Source organism: Mustela nivalis (assembly GCF_964662115.1).
Source record: "Mustela nivalis genome assembly, chromosome: 17".
Classification (NCBI taxonomy): Eukaryota; Metazoa; Chordata; class Mammalia; order Carnivora; family Mustelidae; genus Mustela; species Mustela nivalis.
In genome coordinates, this window is record NC_139036.1 from 52365873 (window position 1) to 52383738 (window position 17866).

The 17866-nt window shown below is 41.6% G+C and overlaps 1 protein-coding gene across 13 annotated transcripts in view; it reads left to right on the forward strand.

Annotated features, from left to right (window-relative positions):
• KCNJ16 (potassium inwardly rectifying channel subfamily J member 16) overlaps positions 1 to 17522 on the forward strand; it is a 53946-nt gene extending 36424 nt beyond the window's left edge. For 6 of the 13 annotated variants that reach the window (XM_082708367.1, XM_082708362.1, XM_082708372.1 and 3 more), the window contains 3 exons: positions 12082 to 12250; positions 12849 to 13441; positions 13931 to 17522. In XM_082708367.1, coding sequence (XP_082564493.1) covers positions 14019 to 15278 — 1260 coding nt within the window. In that variant the 5' untranslated portion in view covers positions 12082 to 12250; positions 12849 to 13441; positions 13931 to 14018 and the 3' untranslated portion in view covers positions 15279 to 17522. The remainder of the gene's footprint in view (positions 1 to 12081; positions 12251 to 12848; positions 13442 to 13930) is intronic. The other 7 variants (XM_082708363.1, XM_082708370.1, XM_082708365.1 and 4 more) reach the window with 4 other exon arrangements.
• Positions 17523 to 17866: the final 344 nt, after the last annotated feature.

A 17866-nucleotide genomic window follows, 5' to 3' on the forward strand; every position in this document is an offset into this window, starting at 1 on the left:
ATTTGGATTTGGATGTGGGAAATCTATTTGTTCAAGCCAAGCACCACTTAAATTTCCATAGGCAGATTATCTGCTGGATGAATTAGCCCAAGAAATTAAAGATAAAAATTCCTAAACTGCCTTTTGCTCAGCTGCCCAGAATGTTCCCCTTGATTACATCCTGCCAGTCTGATAGCTTGAATTCAGGGAACAGAAAAATCATTTTAATAGCCTGCAAAGTACAGAAATGGGGCATTCTTTCCAGAGCATATGATTTATTCGAAGCCAAATGCAAATCGATTTCTCATTGCTTTCCTCCTGTGACTTATCTATAGCAACATCTCCCTTCATTAGCTTAGAAAGTCAAAAATTAACCACAAAAGTGAAATGCTGGAGAAGCCCCTTTGCATGTTAGAGGCTGGGAAGGTCACAAACCCAACCACATTTCTTTTGGATCTACAGCATAATGCCACTTTGTTATTCTACCACAGATACTTCCGCGCTCCCGTGGGTTGACCAGATATCTGTGGTATACTGGGCATGATGGAGGCTCCTTCAGGGCAGTAACCATCCTCAAACTGCTCATAATAGCCCTCATAATGCCTCAGATATAGTTGAATGTTAATCGAACTGAAGAATACACAAAACTTGTTTCCACGATTTTTTTTTCCCCTAGCTCATTACAGGCATTAGTATAGTTTAGCTATACTAAAATTAAACAGTCTCTTACAATGAAGGTTCAAATATCTTAGCATGTCCCACACTGAGCTCCCTAGTGCCCATCAAGAAAAATAGACTTGGAATAAAATCACGTCTCTTTTTAAGAGAACTATTACTAATGGGGGTCACTTCTGTTTGCATAGGCATTCACAGGTAATAGAATCAAATCTTCCAACTCAGGGTAGGATGATTCATTCTGCTTCTATAACACTGTAGTAGAGACAGAACTATAACTTGTGGAGAAAATATGAAAACTGACATACATAGAAATTTAAGAGTCTATCAAATGCTCTAACTTCCATCAGCTACTTAAATCTTCTATTATCTGCAGTAAGTGGCAATGCTTTTTTGTCAAGTGCCCTTGAAAAGACACAGAATAGAAAGCTAATCTCTTGTGATAGGCAACACCAAGCTTAAGGTACTGCCTTAATAGGCTATCTAACTGAATCTTCCCAGGGAATTCTTTTGTCTTGCATTTTAAAGACCTTTTCTCAATGTATCTGTATCCACAAGGGACAGTGGAAATTGAGATAACAGCCAATAACAGTTGCTTTATTTTCCTCCTCAATGAAGATGTCCTGAGTTTTCATTTTGACAGTTTAAGGTAGAAAGAAAGTCGATTATTTAAAGGGTAAAGACCTTGTAGACACTATTCAGGCCGTTCCCAGTCTGGCAAATCATATGTATCAGTTCAGTGATTCCCAGAAGACTGAATAGGACAATCGATAGATTCTCTGTAAATTGCCAAAGAGGACAATTTGCAGGCAGTTTACCCCAAATGGGAAAATGCCAACAGAGATAGGACTAGGTTTTCTTTTGGAATACCATAAATACCAAACTTGAAGAAGGTAAAAAAATCATGGCACTTATGTTTTTCATAGATGACTTTTGTTTTGGAATGCCCAGCTAAGTTCAACCAAAGCAGCTCCTGAACCATTTAGAAAGCGAGGTGGGTCACTAGTCCATAATGACTCCTATTCCTAATGATACTTGTGGCTTCTCTGGGCAGCTCTGCCATGCCTTCCTAAAGGTTATGTCCAGACAATTAGATGCTAGAAGGGAACTTTTAAACAAGTCTGGGAAATTGCCCGTCTAATAATTTATGGTTAAAGAAAATGGCAGCCTCTCTCTCATCGTTTAGATCTGTACTTCAATGGACTGTAGTCATAACTAGAAGCACTGAAATTAAATACGTATTAAGCACCAACACCGTGAAAGGAGACTTGGGGACACAGCTTCCTTTAATCTTCATGGAAGTTGTATGATTTGCAATTTTCAGATGGGCAAATCATGGCTCAAAGAGTTTGAGTAACTTTTGCACACGTACCTAGTCTCACTAAAGATTAAACAGATATCTGAACTCCATCTCAGTGTCTCCATTCTTGAAACTCTAAGGTAGTAGATCTCTATCTTGAAGATAAATAGGGGGGCGCCTGGGTGGCTCAGTAGGTTAAAGCCTCTGCCTTCAGCTCGGGTCATGATCCCAGGGTCCTGGGATTGAGCCCCGCATTGGGCTTTCTGCTAAGTCTGAAAGCTGAGTTGAGTAACTTTTGCACATGTCTCTGTCTCTCTCTCTGTCTCTCTGCCTACTTGTGATCTCTCTATGTCAAATAAATAAATAAAATCTTTGGACCACCTGGGTGGCTCAGTGGGTTAAAGCCTCTGCCTTCAGCTCAGGTCATGATCCCAGGGTCCTGGGATCGAGCCCCACATCAGGATCTCTGCTCAGTGGGGAGCCTGCTCCCCCCAACCCCGCCCCGCCTGCCTTTCTGCCTACTTGTGATCTCTGTCAAATAAATAAATAAAATATAAAAAAAAAGATATATAGGAATCAGCTGGGGCTGGGGTGGGGGTGAAGGGATCAAAATTATTGTGTTGAAGCACAATGGTTGCAGGTGTAACGTGCTCTCCTAGAATTTTCCCATTGGGTTGGTGGTAGACAACACTTCAAGAAACACTACTATACTGTATTGCTTGGCAAGGTGTCTTAATGAAGTTTTGGAGTTCATGAAAATGAATTATTAAGAACTGGCTAGGGCCACCTATGAGGCAAATCTACATCACAAACATCTGACCTCCCTTCTCCAATCCACCCATTTCAAAGGACCATTTCCCTGGGTCTTAAAATCTAACAACATGGTCCTGAAAGTAGTGAAGTTGCAAAATAGCACAACTTTTAACATGTTCTTTCCAAAGTTATTGAAAATATTAAGATAAAAGAAAGATGCCTAAAACAGACTTTGGGATAGCCAGCCAAGAAATGAAGGTATTAACAGTTTAATATGTTTTGGAATGGGGAAGGGAGAAAGGGGGGCACTGAGAAGAAGGATTGCATCTGATCCCTGTTTAATTTTAACTCTGCTTTATGTATCCCTGATTTGTTACCAAGTGCTTTCATGAATTCTGCAATTGGTCTCCAGTGGCCAAATCTGACCCGATTCCCTCTCCATCCCCAACACCCCCCCCCCTTGTTTTAAATGAGATCTGGTTTTACTTAGATGAATTAAATGTCACTATATTTGTTTCTGTGAATTGTTCCAGCAAAAATTACAGCATCCATGTCTGACTTTAAACGTCTGTAGGACTGTCTGCCTCTCTGGGCTATTTATAGTTGCCTTTTAAAGGCCCTAATAAATGCTTTTAGATTGCTATTGGTTTGCTTTCCCTTTGTGGAGACTCAGAATTGGTACCAACTGAAATTACCTGTTTTTTCCTCTTTGCTAAAGCAGCGCATGTTCACTGTAAAATATAAATAAGGAAAAAGAAGAAAAAGGAAGAGCAAAAAATATCAGACCAAATAGAGAGCCACAGTTGACATTCTGTCATGTAGCATTCTGTTATTTAAAAAAAAATACATATATATATATATATATATATATATATATATATAATGAAAGCTGTTTTTGTTTTGTTTTGTTTTAGTCCTGTTTTATTTTTTTTCCACCTGACGACATGTTTCAAGTTGTTTCTCATTCTACTCCCGCACTTTTAACTATTATGTTAAAAGTAACGAGTAATGTTCTGATTGTACCATTACCTATGAAACAATCCTACACTTATTAGACGGTGAGGTCAGGGCCAAAATTTGCTACTACAAATATTGGTACAAATTAGTTACACTAGTAACCATCACTATGCTCATCCAAGAGAATTTCTTTAGGATAAACTGCCACAAATGGAGTTTTTGGATCAGAGGCTGTAACAAACCCCTAGACTATTGTCACTTCATGCCGGCTTACCTCCAGAAATAGCTCAAATTAAATAGTACAATATACATTATATTTGAGCATATCTTTAACATGACAATATAATTACATGCATCAGTGTTGGGAGTACCACATGGCTAATAATTCAGTTGTTGCTTTAATAAACTTTACAAAATACTTCTTAGTGCCAAGCTCATTTTCCTTCCCAACTCCAGATTTCCAGAGTTCTGCAGCATGATTACAGGAATTATCATACTAGGGAGGCTACTAACCTGAAGTAAACAGTATTTTTTTTTTTTAAACTATGTGTGAACTGGTGGCTAGGACAGGGGAGAGACAAGGTTAATGGAAGGAACCGAGAGCTGATGTTTGCAGAACTGTCAGCATTGATGTTTTAACAATTTTAGGGATTGTTAAATTCTTTTACTGATTCTTTTACTGTAATGAAAATCTCAGTTAAGGATGTATTAGCTCATTCCTTCAATGTCTATTTAGTGAGTACCTGAAATCCACGTGTTTCTCTGGTGCTGGGGATATAGTGGCGAAGAAGGCAAGGGGATCTTTCTTCGTGGAAGCTGTCATCTATTCCGTGGGGCCGTCCAGCCAACAAACAAGTCATCATCCAGTCATGGCAAACATTTTGAAATGAAAATCATGTTTATGATTCAGAAAATAAGGACGTGGGGGAGGATTTTTGCTTAACTCCTCATCAGACATGGCGTCTCTGAAAAGGTGACATTGAAGAGGAGACTTCAGGGATGATAAGAAGCCACATGGGCAGAAAAGGAAGTACAAAGGTCCTGAGGCAGGAAAAGCCTTGTTTATGAGAGTGGAATTTGGTGGATTATTTTTTTCTGTAAAGAGTCAGATCACAAATATTTTGGCCTTGTGAAGCACATTGTTTCTGTTGCTACCACTCAAGTCTGCAGTGGTATTGTGACAGTAAGTAGCTGCAGACAATTTTATAAATCATCATCTGAAGGTTGTGTTCCAATAAAACTTTATGGAAGTGACCAGTGAGCCGGGTTTCACCCTTACACTATAATTTTTGGACCTTTGTGTTAGTGAAAGAGGGAGACACAGTGATGCTGGAGAGTGAAGAGTGGAAGGGGAATGGTAGGAGGTAATTTCTAGAGGTGGGCAAGATCAGAGGTAGCTGCTCTGTATACAATACAGATTACGCAAATTATTCTAATTGCCCTGAGAAGACTGGGAAGATGCTGGAGGGTTTTAAGCAGGAGAGTGACATGTTTCGGTTTTATTTTTAAAAAGGGTAGATTGCAGTACAACAAGGTCAGAAAGAGAAGATCTCTTAGGGGTCCACTGAAGACATGGGGGCTTTGACTACCAGGAGACATGATTAGATTTAAGATATGCCTTGAAGGTGAGCCCACAGGAATCGCTGCTGGGTTATGTGATGACCAAACGATACGCTTGCATCTGGGAGATGTTTTAAAAATGCCAGTAAAGGGGGATTTTAGGGATTGTTAAATTCTTTTACTGATTCTTTTACTGTAATGAAAATCTCGTTAAGGATGTATTAGCTCATTCCTTCAATGTCTATTTAGTGAGTACCTGAAATCCACGTGGGGGGCTCAGTGGGTTAAAGCCTCTGCCTTTGGCTCAGGTTGTGATCCCAGGGTCCTGGGGATCGAACCCCGCATCAGGCTCTCTGCTCAGCAGGGAGCCTGCTTCTTCCTCTCTCTTTCTGCCTGCCTCTCTGCCTACTTGTGATCTCTGTCTGTCAAATAAATAAATAAAATACTTTAAAAAATAGAAAATAAAATGCCAATGAAACTGAATTTTAACTGAATTTTCCCTCTTTCAAGTGATGAAAACTATCCCTGGGTATCACAAGCAGACAAAAATATTATTGGAAAGGTAACAGGTAACTTATAACATCAAAGGAAGGGAGAAAAGAGAAAACCTGATAGGAGCAGAAGCAAGGGAGCGGGACGAAATGGAAATCTTATCTCGGGGACTGCCTCCTTAGAGCTGTGACTTGGGCCCTTCTCTGGAGCAACGTAGATGCCCTGCCACACCAATAGCCTCTTGACTCCGTGTATCTGCCTGGGACAAACAGGCTCCCGCATTTGGCTTCCTGCATCCCTGCATCCCTGCCGCAAGAGGCCGGCTTGCTTGCGAAGTCCTGATTGGTCCCTCCAAGGTCCTGTGACTCTGCTCCAGGAGCAGGTGAAGAAACACGTCGGTGCGAAGTGGCTTCTTCCACTTCCATTGCATCTTCCTAACCCTGGCCGGCATCGTCTCTTACTTGATCGTTGAAATGCCTTCGTGGGCCGCTCCCCGCGTCGGCTTTTAAATTTCTCCAACCGATTTTCCACTGGATCGCCAGAGTGGTCTTTATAAAAATGGAAATGTAATGCAGTGCTCTTGGTAAAGGTGCTTCGATTGCTTTTATTGCTCTTGGGGAAAAGACCCAAATCTTAAATTCTCCCTCCCAGGTTACTGATTTACGTTCTGTCTCTCTCTTCCCAGCATTGACTCTCTACCCACCCCACCCCCGTCCCCCATGGCCCAAATTCAGTTCTTTGGAAAACATGCCCTATGCATCCTTGAGTCACCTGGCCTTTGCAAATGCTGTTCCTCTGCCTGGGAAACTCTTTTTCTCTTTCTTCTTACTTGGTTAACTTGTATTCATTTCTCAGATTGTAGCTCAGACAGCCATCTCTCCCAGACTAGATAAAGGCTCAGTATTATAAGCTATGGCAAGAAACAGAGGAGAACTATGTATTCAAGTTAAGGGTTAAACAGGGGTTCAACAGAGGCTATAAATAAGGGCAGTTTGCAAGGTGCTGGCGGGGGTACTCGTTTATATTATGCCTTTCATTCCTTACCAAAAGGTTTTGAGAGGGTCAAGCACTGTCCCTATGTTTTATAAAATAAATAAATGAGGCTGAAAGATATTTGTGGGATGCAGTTGAGATGTGGTAGAACCATGACTAGAATCCAAGTCTTCGATCTCCGTACTTTTGTCCTTTAACAACGCTAATGCAGGACCAACCATGATAGGGAGCTGGGATGGCATCTTCGGTAGCAGGAAGGTTACATCTTCGGTTACATCTCGGGTCAGAACCATGGCTCTGGATGCAAGCGGCAAGAGATGAGTTAGAAGGGTGTTATGTAGACCAGGTAAAACCAGGTTTTTACCTGATCAGGGAAGCCTGATTTCAAATGATAAAATGCAGATGAATTCCTGTAATGATAGGTTCTTGTGAGAACCAGGCCTTACAATTAGCTTAGAACAAAGGGCGCAGCCCTCAGACTACACCTGGAAATAGCGAGATAGTAACATCTAGATAGTGGCTGTGTCTCAAACAAACAAAATGGGACAGAGAACAAGGCCCGAGTTGAGAACATGTTTACCGATGACCACAGGCAGGAACAGTGAAGAGCCTGCTCTCACTTAGAGATCAAGTCCTTTACCAAAGGCTCTCTGATTCCCCTGCCCAGAAGGCAACCTCCCTCCGCCCTCCAGACACTCTCTGAGTTAATGCATCATTTCCACAGCCCACAGAGACACGTTCCACAGAGGTAGGACTCTTACTAATTCTCTAAAGTGGATGACTCTGGAACACAGTAGGGGCTCAATTTAAATAAATAAATAGACAACTAATCAAAACAAGAATGAAAACAGTTAGCAACGAATTCTCATTGGAGAGCTTTAGAGATCCCTGGGGAACCTTCTGCACCAGGAGGAAATTGAACTGTGATCTTTAAAAGGACATAAGATCTCATGATATCCAGCTTCTGCAACCAACCCAGATACAGCTCAAAGTAAGTTCTGAGCAACTCAGGCTGGCCCCCAGCCAAGACCGGGATGGGCTGATGATCATGATAAGAACAAGAGAAACCTTCAGAACCATCTTCGTAAAACGTGCCCATACCACTTAAGACAAAGAATAAACATGATAACCATCCTGTGAATTTCTCTAACCTGGTAACTGTGCCAAGCTTGTCGGACTTGTTTCCTTTAGCTTGGTTGCTCAGAAGAAAGAGTGATACAATTTCTTTTTAAGCAATACATTTTAAAAAATGAATTGAAAGCATGTGTATAAAAATATGTGTGTGAGTGTGTGTGTGTGTGTGTGTGTGTGTGTGTGTGTTGAGGACAAGGGATTTCCCATTTGGTAAAAGTTGTGAAAAGGAAAGCAAAATGATCTGGTCCCTAGAGCTTTGGGGAGCTAGTGGAGAGGCAGAGAACTGGGCCACCTGCTTTAGTGGTAGGAAACAATGGTGCCATCCCTGAGCTTAAATAGATATGCCTACTGGGAGCCACTTTGTCAGTCTTGTGTTGTGCAAGTGGAGAGCTCTTTGACAGGGTACAAGCAGATGCTCTGGTATTTTATAGAGGGGGGGAAACCGCCCACGTAGGATTCTGATTCATGCAACAATTCTTGAATAATTACTATGATCTTGGCCCAGTGAAAGATGGCTTCCCGGTCCTTATCTCACTCAGACTCACTGTCACTCAGTAACATAGGTACTCTTATCCCTGTATCAGGCATGAGGACACTGAGGTTCAGAGAAGAGTTACTTTCCTAAGCCACTCAGGATGATGGGGGCAGCCCTGGAACTGGAATCTGCCTCCCAATTCCTGATTTCTCTCCAAGACCCAAACACGTTTTATTTCAGACAATTGCTTCTGAAGGCAATTTGTTTTTAAGGTAGGATAATGTAGAATTATAATTCTTATTACTTTGGTATGATCTTGACATACCAGAAAAATGGGGAGACATACTCCCAGCCTCTACATTTTTCCTACTTCTTTATAAAACACAGCATCTTTTGGGATGCAGCAGGATTTATGATTAGGATGTAGATATTACTTAAGAAAAAAAAAATGAGCTAGAAAGAGGCTCTCCAGATAGTTACTTGCAATGCTGTAAAACCAGATTTCTTCTTCTCCTTCCCAGCTCTGGATTCAGTTCAATTGTTAATATAGTTGAGAGTCCCTTCCCTATCATAAACTGGCACAGAAATTTTTTTTTTTTTTTAATTAGAGAGAGGGAGGGGCAGGGGGAGAGGGAGAGGAAAATTCTTAAGCAGGCTCCACGCTCGGCTCGGAGCCCGATGTGGGGCTTGATCTCACAACCCAAGGATCAGGACCTGAGCTGGAAATCAGGAGTCAGACTCTTAACCTACACTGAGCCACCCGGGCACCCTCGCACAACACTTTCTTAAACTGCTTCAGGAGAAATTATAGAATTATATCAGGAAAGAGATAAAAGTTTTTGTCACTGAGGACTTGGACCAGAGTTGGAGACTAGAGGGAGAAAAGAACAGAAAGGTCAAAGGCTGTAGCTTAACCAGAGACCTGCTCTGAGCAGCTGAGAAGAAACACAAGCTCACCACAGAATGTCAACAAAGGAGACACTGCTTGCCATGCGGGAGACAGGGTCTATTTGCAGATGTCTGGGCAGCATCTAGTGGGCTCTGAGTGAAGCAGGTGGTCGGTGACTGAAGGAAGAGCTCCACCTAACTGTGTCTGAGTCTCTTTATGACGATTCCAGGCAACACAAGGCTCAGGCTTAATTCCAAGACAATAAGTTGTGGGACAGGTTTGGAGCAAAATAACCCCAACTTGTTTGGGTTCTGTCCCATCCCATTAAAACCCCTCTTTCTTTCCTCCTTAGCAACCAGGGCCCACCCACGAGTGCCATCTGATGACATGTCCTTTCACGACTACCCACCAGCCACCCCCTGCTCAGGCCCCTTCACGAACCACAGAACTGCTCCCAAGCCAGTCCCCAAAGACAATGACCAGCACACAGAATCTAGGCCATCTTTTCTACACTCTGCTTCCTCAGGTCTCAAGTGTCCACTGCAATTTATCTCATCTCATGGTCGCCAGGAAAGTAACTTGATTCCTGAGGACTTCATGTAAATCAGCGACATGCTAAAGATGATACTTGTTAATATCACAGGCCCTGGGCATGAATAATTGAGTTTCACCAGAGGTATTTAGAGCATTATTTGTGGTGTGTCTCAAATTACCCAGACAATTCGTATCCCTATTAATATATTGATAGTAAGCAGATGCTAGAGACAAGATCGGATTTTATTTTTAAAGCTGACATGGGATTCTAAAGTTTTAGCCATTTTGTTGTACCTTCAACGTGCTAACGAAAAGTTTTAGTTTGAAGAATTACCCGCGAGAGTATTCTGCTCAGTAAAGAGCTGAATTTGAGAGGATATAGGCAAATGACAGAAGGTTTGCTGCCGAATGGGTGAGTCTGACTAAGGCACTTCCCATACTGAGAAATGAGGACAGATACTTAGGTTGGTCACTTGTTTTGCTGAAAATACTCTGTCGTGTGTAGCCCGTTGGAAACATGCTAAATCGGTACAGGTTTCTCCTTGAATCCATACAAAGATCTAGAGGACTAAAAGCAGGTCCCACCAGTGCAAGTCGATTAAGAAGCTTTGATATATATTTTTTTTAATGTCTGAGGTTAGTACAATGAGATCTCGGGAAATGACGCACCATGCTGACCCTGCCTCTCCCCTCACTCTAGCCACCTGTATATTAGAACTCCTTATCATGGTAACAAAGTCACGGTCTTTTTTCTGCCTTGGCCATTAACCACCTGCAGAATACTTTGAAGCTGGTACAAAGGGGAACTGCAGATTCTGCATTTCCTTCCGCACTTTATATTCCACGATTTTGTCATTGCGGCGCTCAGATTCCCATTTTTAATAAAAAAAAGGAGTTTTATCCCCAACAAAATAGCCACTATCAGTCTCTAGAGGGTAAGGAGAACAGCATGCAAAGAGAAATGCAGAAGGAGGAAGGTCGCAAATGCTTTTTTGGGATGGAATGGGAAGTGACAAGATGATTATGAAAGCATGGAAAGGTGTTTGGAAAGCCAGGTTTTAATTCTAAGTAACACCAATGTTACACACAGAATGTCCACGCAATTGGCCAGTCTTCTCTGTCATTTACTAGAAAACAAGGGGAAGGGGCGCCTGGGTGGCTCAGTGGGTTAAAGCCTCTGCCTTCGGCTCAGGTCATGATCTCAGGGTCCTGGGATGGAGCCCCGCATCGGACTCTCTGCTCAGCGGGGAGCCTGCTTCCGCACCTCCACCCTGCCTCTCTGCCTACTTGTGATCTCTCCCTCTCTGTCAAATAAATAAATAAAATCTAAAAAAAAAAAAAAAAAAAAAAACCAAAGTAAAAGAAAAGAAAACAAGGGGAATAGTGTACAAATGAACACAATGTATGAAACAGATTATAATAAATAGTTTGTCTAGTCATTTTGACAAAAGAGTGTCCATAAAATTCTTTGCTCATTGGGTAATCTGAGAAATGATTAAGACTTGATACAATTAGTTTGGTTAAAATCCGGCCTTTAGCTTAAAGACCATCATCTTTTCAAAAGTGTATCATTTACCTGGTTGGAAAAATAAAAAATCAGGGTTCCTGGGTGGCTCGGTGGGTTAAAGCCTCGGCCTTCAGCTCAGGTCATGATCTCAGGGTCCCGGGATCGAGTCCCGCATCAGGCTCTCCGCTCAGCAGGGAGTCTGCTTCCCCTACTCTCTCTCTGCCTGCCTCTCTGCCTACTTGTGATCTCTGTCTGACAAATAAATACATAAAATCTTTAAAAAAAAATCAAAGATCAATCAAGGGTCTGCACTAGAGCAGATTCTGAAAGCTTTTGTCTGGATAAGTTGAAATGAATGGATGATCAATTCAACGTGGTGGGCCATGGTGGGGACACAGGGCATGGTGGGTTTAGGGCAGAATTCTCACAGCCATAAGGTGTATCCCTGAATCTATTACACTATTCAGAAATAGACTTTCCACATCCTCAAGTTTGCTCCATTAACGGCTTCTATTAATTGAAAATCCGTTCCCCAATTAGCATAACGTTGAAGGTGTTTTTAAAATGGTTTGTTTATAACAGTTGTTGGCACCACCGGAATTCACACTGCATGCCATTTCAAATAGAAACCTTTCTTTTTTATTTCTGGCAGCAGAAAAGAGCAGAGTCACACAGTAGCTCTTGATTTATGAACTGCACTTTCTTATTCTCAGACTCCCACAGTGTGTGCCGTTCCCTTTAAGGAACAAGGTTGGGAACATTTAACAAGGAAACAATTCTATCTCGAAATCTACTTTTTAATTTGAAATCATATGGGCCTTTGATTATAATAGGACCCATTCTCATGCCTCCCATGGTCGGGTGAGAGAATGAAGACCCAGAAACCTTGAGCAGCTTCTTGTTGTTGTCAAGGGTCATTGGATGACAAATGGGACAGGAACCGACAAGAATGATGCATGTTGTGGGCCAAATTCGTGGAACCATTTAACATCTGACATTCCGGTAAGCATTTTGACAGCCCGGGGTCACATCCTGAAATTATACAACCATCGCCTCCAAAACCCAGCTGAGGACCAAGGTGGAGATGTAACTAGTCAAAGCAAATCCGCAGGTCTAGTAGGCAGAGTGGCGGGGGCGTGTGGATGGACAGAGAAAAACTTGCGCAGGCCTTACAGGGCTTTTTGGCTGAAAGCAGAGGTCCATCAAACAAAGTGTTTATTGTGAAGTGGGCCTGATCCCTGGAGAAGAAGAAAAGTGATTCCTATTGACTGTTAGGAAATTAACCCTTTCCTCCCTTTTTCAGGGAAGGTGTCGGATAAGAGCTTTGTGATTAACTTCCGCAGTGGTCAGTTTCAAAGGGGGGTGGGTCTCGATGTATGGACTTGGACTAGTTTCTCTGCAGCGTGGGCTGGATCCTTTCGTGGGACATCTTTTCTCCTCCTTATCCTTCCTTCCCTCATCTAGCAGAGGCAGGGTGTGTGGAAAGCATATTCTAATAATTACGAAACCACTGGGCTACAGTGACTTTTTTTTTTTTTTTTTTTTTGCATAGAAATAACTCAAGACCACTTAACATTGACTTTTTAAAACTTATTTTCAGACTTGAGCTGGGAAAACCACAGGCCTATTCTAGGGATGATAAAAGCACTAGGAATTGTATGTTCTGCCTTGATCTTTTCAAGATTGAATTCGGAGGGTGAAAAAATGATTTTGCCTATGGATGGCTGTGAAAGAATCAGGAATACTGCAGAGCTGGAGAGAAGGGGCTAATTGTAGTATGCTCCCTTTAAGAGGGAAACGAGATTAGAACTTTGGCAAATTTTCGGCTTCTATTCAGAGGGAAAGAGAAGAGATGGCAGTGTCCAAAAAGAAAAAAAGAAAAAGAAAAAAAAAAAAAAAAGAAAAAGGATGCTGTCATGAGACAAAAGCAAAAGCAATTTTATACCTTATTGAAAGCTTACCTGGGTGTGTTTTTGTGGTTTTTTTTTTTTTTTTTTTTCAAAACTCCTCTGGGGTTAAGAACATTTTTTTGCCCTCTTAAAACTAAAGGAGCTAGGGGAAAGGACTTGAATCTGAGCGAGTGGCGCTGTCAGTTCTGTTCTGTCTTGGGAAGTACACAAGGAAGAGAAACTTCCTGGGAAGAAAGAGAGGACACGGCCGGCGCTGAAGGGGAGGGTCTGCGGCATTCAGTATGTAAGTTACATGTCAGCGGGAAGGGGGCCACCCTTCCTAGCATCCTTCTTAGAAAATCCATCTGACTTCAACAGTTAGAAGGCTTCTAACCCTGCTAGACAAATATCTGAATTCTATTTTGCCTTTCAACATTAAAGATTGCTTTTTGTTCTAAGCACCCCCATGCCAGAAGAGTCTTTAAAAACAAGACTTTGGTTTATGTCAGGTCAGGAAAGGTAGTGAGGCTTCATTTGGGATAATCATAGTGTTTGCCCAAGCCTTTTGCATATATAAAAATGTTATTTTCTCTAATTGCATATTTTGCTCCTATAATGACTGAGTTGAATTCTAAGCTGAAATGAGTAATCAATACTGAGTGTCTCTGTTGTTCAAATGAAGTCTTTGCCATTTCGGATGGCATGAAATTGCTTCAACTTTGGCAAATTGCTCTAAAAAGGGAAATTAAAAGCTAAAGCTAAGGCATATTTAATTCTCTTTTTTTTTTTTCAGGGTTTAACTGAAAACTTAAATCAACAAATAGCAACAGAACTATTCCTTGTACAAAATCCACCTGGATGTCAGAAGGACAGAGGAAAGGATGAGCTATTACGGCAGCAGCTACCCGATTGTAAACGTGGACCCCAAATACCCAGGCTACGCCCAAGAGCACATCCTAGCTGAGAAGAGAAGAGCCAGAAGACGTCTGCTCCACAAAGATGGTAGCTGCAACGTGTACTTTAAGCACATTTTTGGAGAATGGGGGAGCTACGTGGTTGACATTTTCACTACTCTTGTAGACACCAAGTGGCGCCATATGTTTGTAATATTTTCTTTATCTTATATTCTCTCCTGGTTGATATTTGGCTCTATCTTTTGGCTAATTGCCTTTCATCACGGCGATCTGTTAAATGATCCGGACATCACGCCTTGCGTTGACAACGTCCATTCCTTTACAGGGGCGTTTTTATTCTCCCTTGAGACCCAGACCACCATAGGTTACGGTTACCGCTGTGTCACCGAAGAATGCTCGGTGGCAGTGCTCATGGTGATTCTTCAATCCATCCTGAGCTGCATCATAAACACCTTCATCATCGGAGCCGCCTTGGCCAAAATGGCGACTGCTCGAAAGAGAGCCCAAACCATTCGGTTTAGCTATTTTGCCCTCATAGGCATGAGGGATGGGAAGCTTTGCCTCATGTGGCGCATTGGTGATTTCCGGCCAAACCATGTGGTAGAAGGCACAGTGAGAGCCCAACTTCTCCGCTACACAGAAGACAGCGAAGGACGAATGACCATGGCATTCAAAGACCTAAAGTTGGTCAACGACCAGATCATCCTTGTCACGCCCGTAACTATTGTTCATGAAATTGACCACGAGAGCCCTCTGTATGCCCTTGACCGAAAAGCGGTGGCCAAAGATAACTTTGAGATTTTGGTGACATTCATCTACACTGGTGATTCTACGGGCACTTCCCACCAATCCAGAAGTTCCTATGTTCCGCGAGAAATTCTCTGGGGCCATAGGTTTAATGATGTCCTGGAAGTGAAGAGAAAGTACTACAAAGTGAACTGCTTACAGTTTGAGGGGAGCGTTGAGGTATATGCTCCCTTTTGCAGTGCCAAACAGTTAGACTGGAAAGACCAGCAGCTCCACAACATGGACAAAGCCCCCCCGGTCCGAGGATCTGGCACGTCAGACACCACGGTCAGAAGAAGGTCGTTTAGTGCCATTGCCATTGTCAGCAGTTGTGAGAACCCAGAGGAGACCATCACCTCCACCGTGGATGAGTGTAAGGAAGCACCTTATCAGAAAGCTGTCTTGACTTTAAATAGAATCTCTGTAGAATCCCAAATGTAGTTCCAATTGTGATGACCAGAACTCCCACTCCATCATTTTACTCTGTAGCCCGTCACTTTAAGGCAAGTAGTTATAAGCAGGGCTTTTAAGGAATGGTACAGCTACCATTTAGAGCAGGTTAAATCTGGTGAAAGATCATCTAAAAATTACATAGCATCCGATCGTTTAAACTTTTTTTTTGTGTTAGCAAATTTGATATTAGGAATGCTATTCAGAGCCTAATTGATTAATTTAAATTTCACCTCCTTTTCTTATATCACACACTTGCATCTTTAGTTGCAGGTGTCCTATCTGGTAAAGGAAACAAAGGTAGGATACTGGCATAAGGAAGACAGGCAGCCAGCATGAATAACTAATTTTTAAATGTATCAACATGTATAGTAGTTTCTGGAAAAAGTCACGTCTTTCTAACCAAGATAGGCAAGATATGCATCCAGTAGATTGTTAACATTGAGATATTTAACTGAAATCACCTGGCAGGCTCAGCATTTGCCCCGTAGTGTGTCTTGGTATCCACAGAAAGAGGTAGTGACTGTGAGGTAGAGACACCTGCCACTTGGGCAGGTTAATGATTGAAGAGTGCTAGAAGCTGTTTTTGTTTCTTCTAATTCATACGGCAGGAAAAAAGTTGTCATTATTCAGAACAGTATTTCTCTCTCAAACACCCTGAGTGACGGCAGCAAATGCCTTTATATGGAAGAGCAGAAACAAGGCAACGGTGACATTTCTAGCTTCTCGAGCAAGGGGGCTTCCTCTGCCCAACCCCATCTTCTCCAAAGACAACTTGAAGATAGGATCACAGAGATGGGATGAGGGAAGGGGTGGCAGTGGGAAACATTTCTCAGACAACTGTGCTGTGTTCTGAAGACTATAGCTGTTTTTGCTTGCTATGTAAGGGATGGAACCATTATTTTTTTTTGGCGGGGGGGGGGGGACCAGGAGAGACATAGGGGGACAGCAAGGGGAAAGAAATGTATTTGTGCCCAGAAGCAGTTAAGTATATCTTCTGCCTTGGTCACTCTATAAGACATATAAGACATAAATGACTTGAATTCTAGATTTTCAGCAACTCTCCCATTGAACTTGGAACGATCATTTAAATGGAAGATTTTGTGAAACATAATGAAGGTGATTTTTCTGCACATTATTAAACAGATAAGCTAGGTGTTATGGAATTGCTTAAATTGGGGGAAGTAAATCTGTATGCTCTATTTCTGTGTCAAAAGATGTTAATCATGATTATTTTAAGCCCAATTTCCTATGAGTAAAGTCACTTTCAGCCTTATAAATTGAACAGTTGTTAGCTTCATTCAGAATTAATGTGTTTCTTTATTCGCTTTCTTTTTTCTTTTCCTTTTTTTTTTTTAACATTGTTGTTGAGGGGACAATAAGCATATGCCACAGATTTTCCTTTGCTTATTTTATTTAAATATATGTACACACAAATTGTTTTTGCAGTTTCTGGAAACACCCCCCCCCAATTTAAATGAAAGCTTACAAGTAAATTGAACTGAATCATAGAGTCTGCGATTATCAATCAAAGTAAAATATGTAGGTATGTCAAGAGTTCTTCTCCTTTTTATTTTTCTTTTTCCATCATCCCTTCCTCCCTTTCTTGCTTTCCCTCTTTCTTTCTTTTGACCATGAGCACTGAAGTAACTTTTTTAAATGCATGTGTGCAAATCTTTTATTCCTGTTGTTTTATGGATAAGAGATTCACTCAGGTCCCAGGTGGTAAAACTGTCCTGAAGCTTAATATCAGAGATCTAAAAAGAATGCATTTTTTTCTGTCTTGCTCCAGAAATGCAAAACCCATTTTTAAAATTACACATGCCTTGTCGATTCAGATTTTGTAGCCACAATTACTCAGCTAAATTAGAAGGCCGCCATCTACCAAGTAGAAATCTACCGCCACTGCGACAAACCCAGAGGCTCTCCCCCACCTCCAACCCGACTTTCTAAGATTGTTTCACACACCTCCAGTTTCATTTCATTTGGCTTTGCTTCCTGGACTCTGCCAAACCAGGATTCGCATTTTGTTAGTATCAGAATAGAACTGTCGATATCCAATAATTACATTTCCCTGTGCTATGCATTTCCACCGGTTAAATCCTCTTACCCCGAGTACAATGTAAAATCCGAGTTCCCTTGTCACATTTATCTCAATTTTCTGTTTAGACTCATAACACACTCTGATACCCCCGATGAGTTACTTAATAATAAAGATCTTAAGTAATGCAGAAATTGTGTGTGTTTGCCTATATTTCAGGTTAATGTATACTCTGGTCAACATGGTCAGCATCAGGTACAGGGCACCCCAAAATGAGACTGCTGCCTCACAGAATTAGAACGTAGATAGAATCATAAAGCGTTTTTTTTTTTTTATGGGTTTTTAACGGTTTGTAGGATGGCTCTATCTGAATTAATAGTTGTTGTTTCTGTAAGCTCGGCAAGAAGGCTTCTCAGAAAATTCCATTTCTAGTTTCAGACGCTCAGTCCATAATGAGAGGGAGGCTGATTTTTTTCTTTTTTTTTTTTTTTTCTGGTAGCAGTTATTTTTGTCCCTAAAGATGAAATTATTCAGTGGA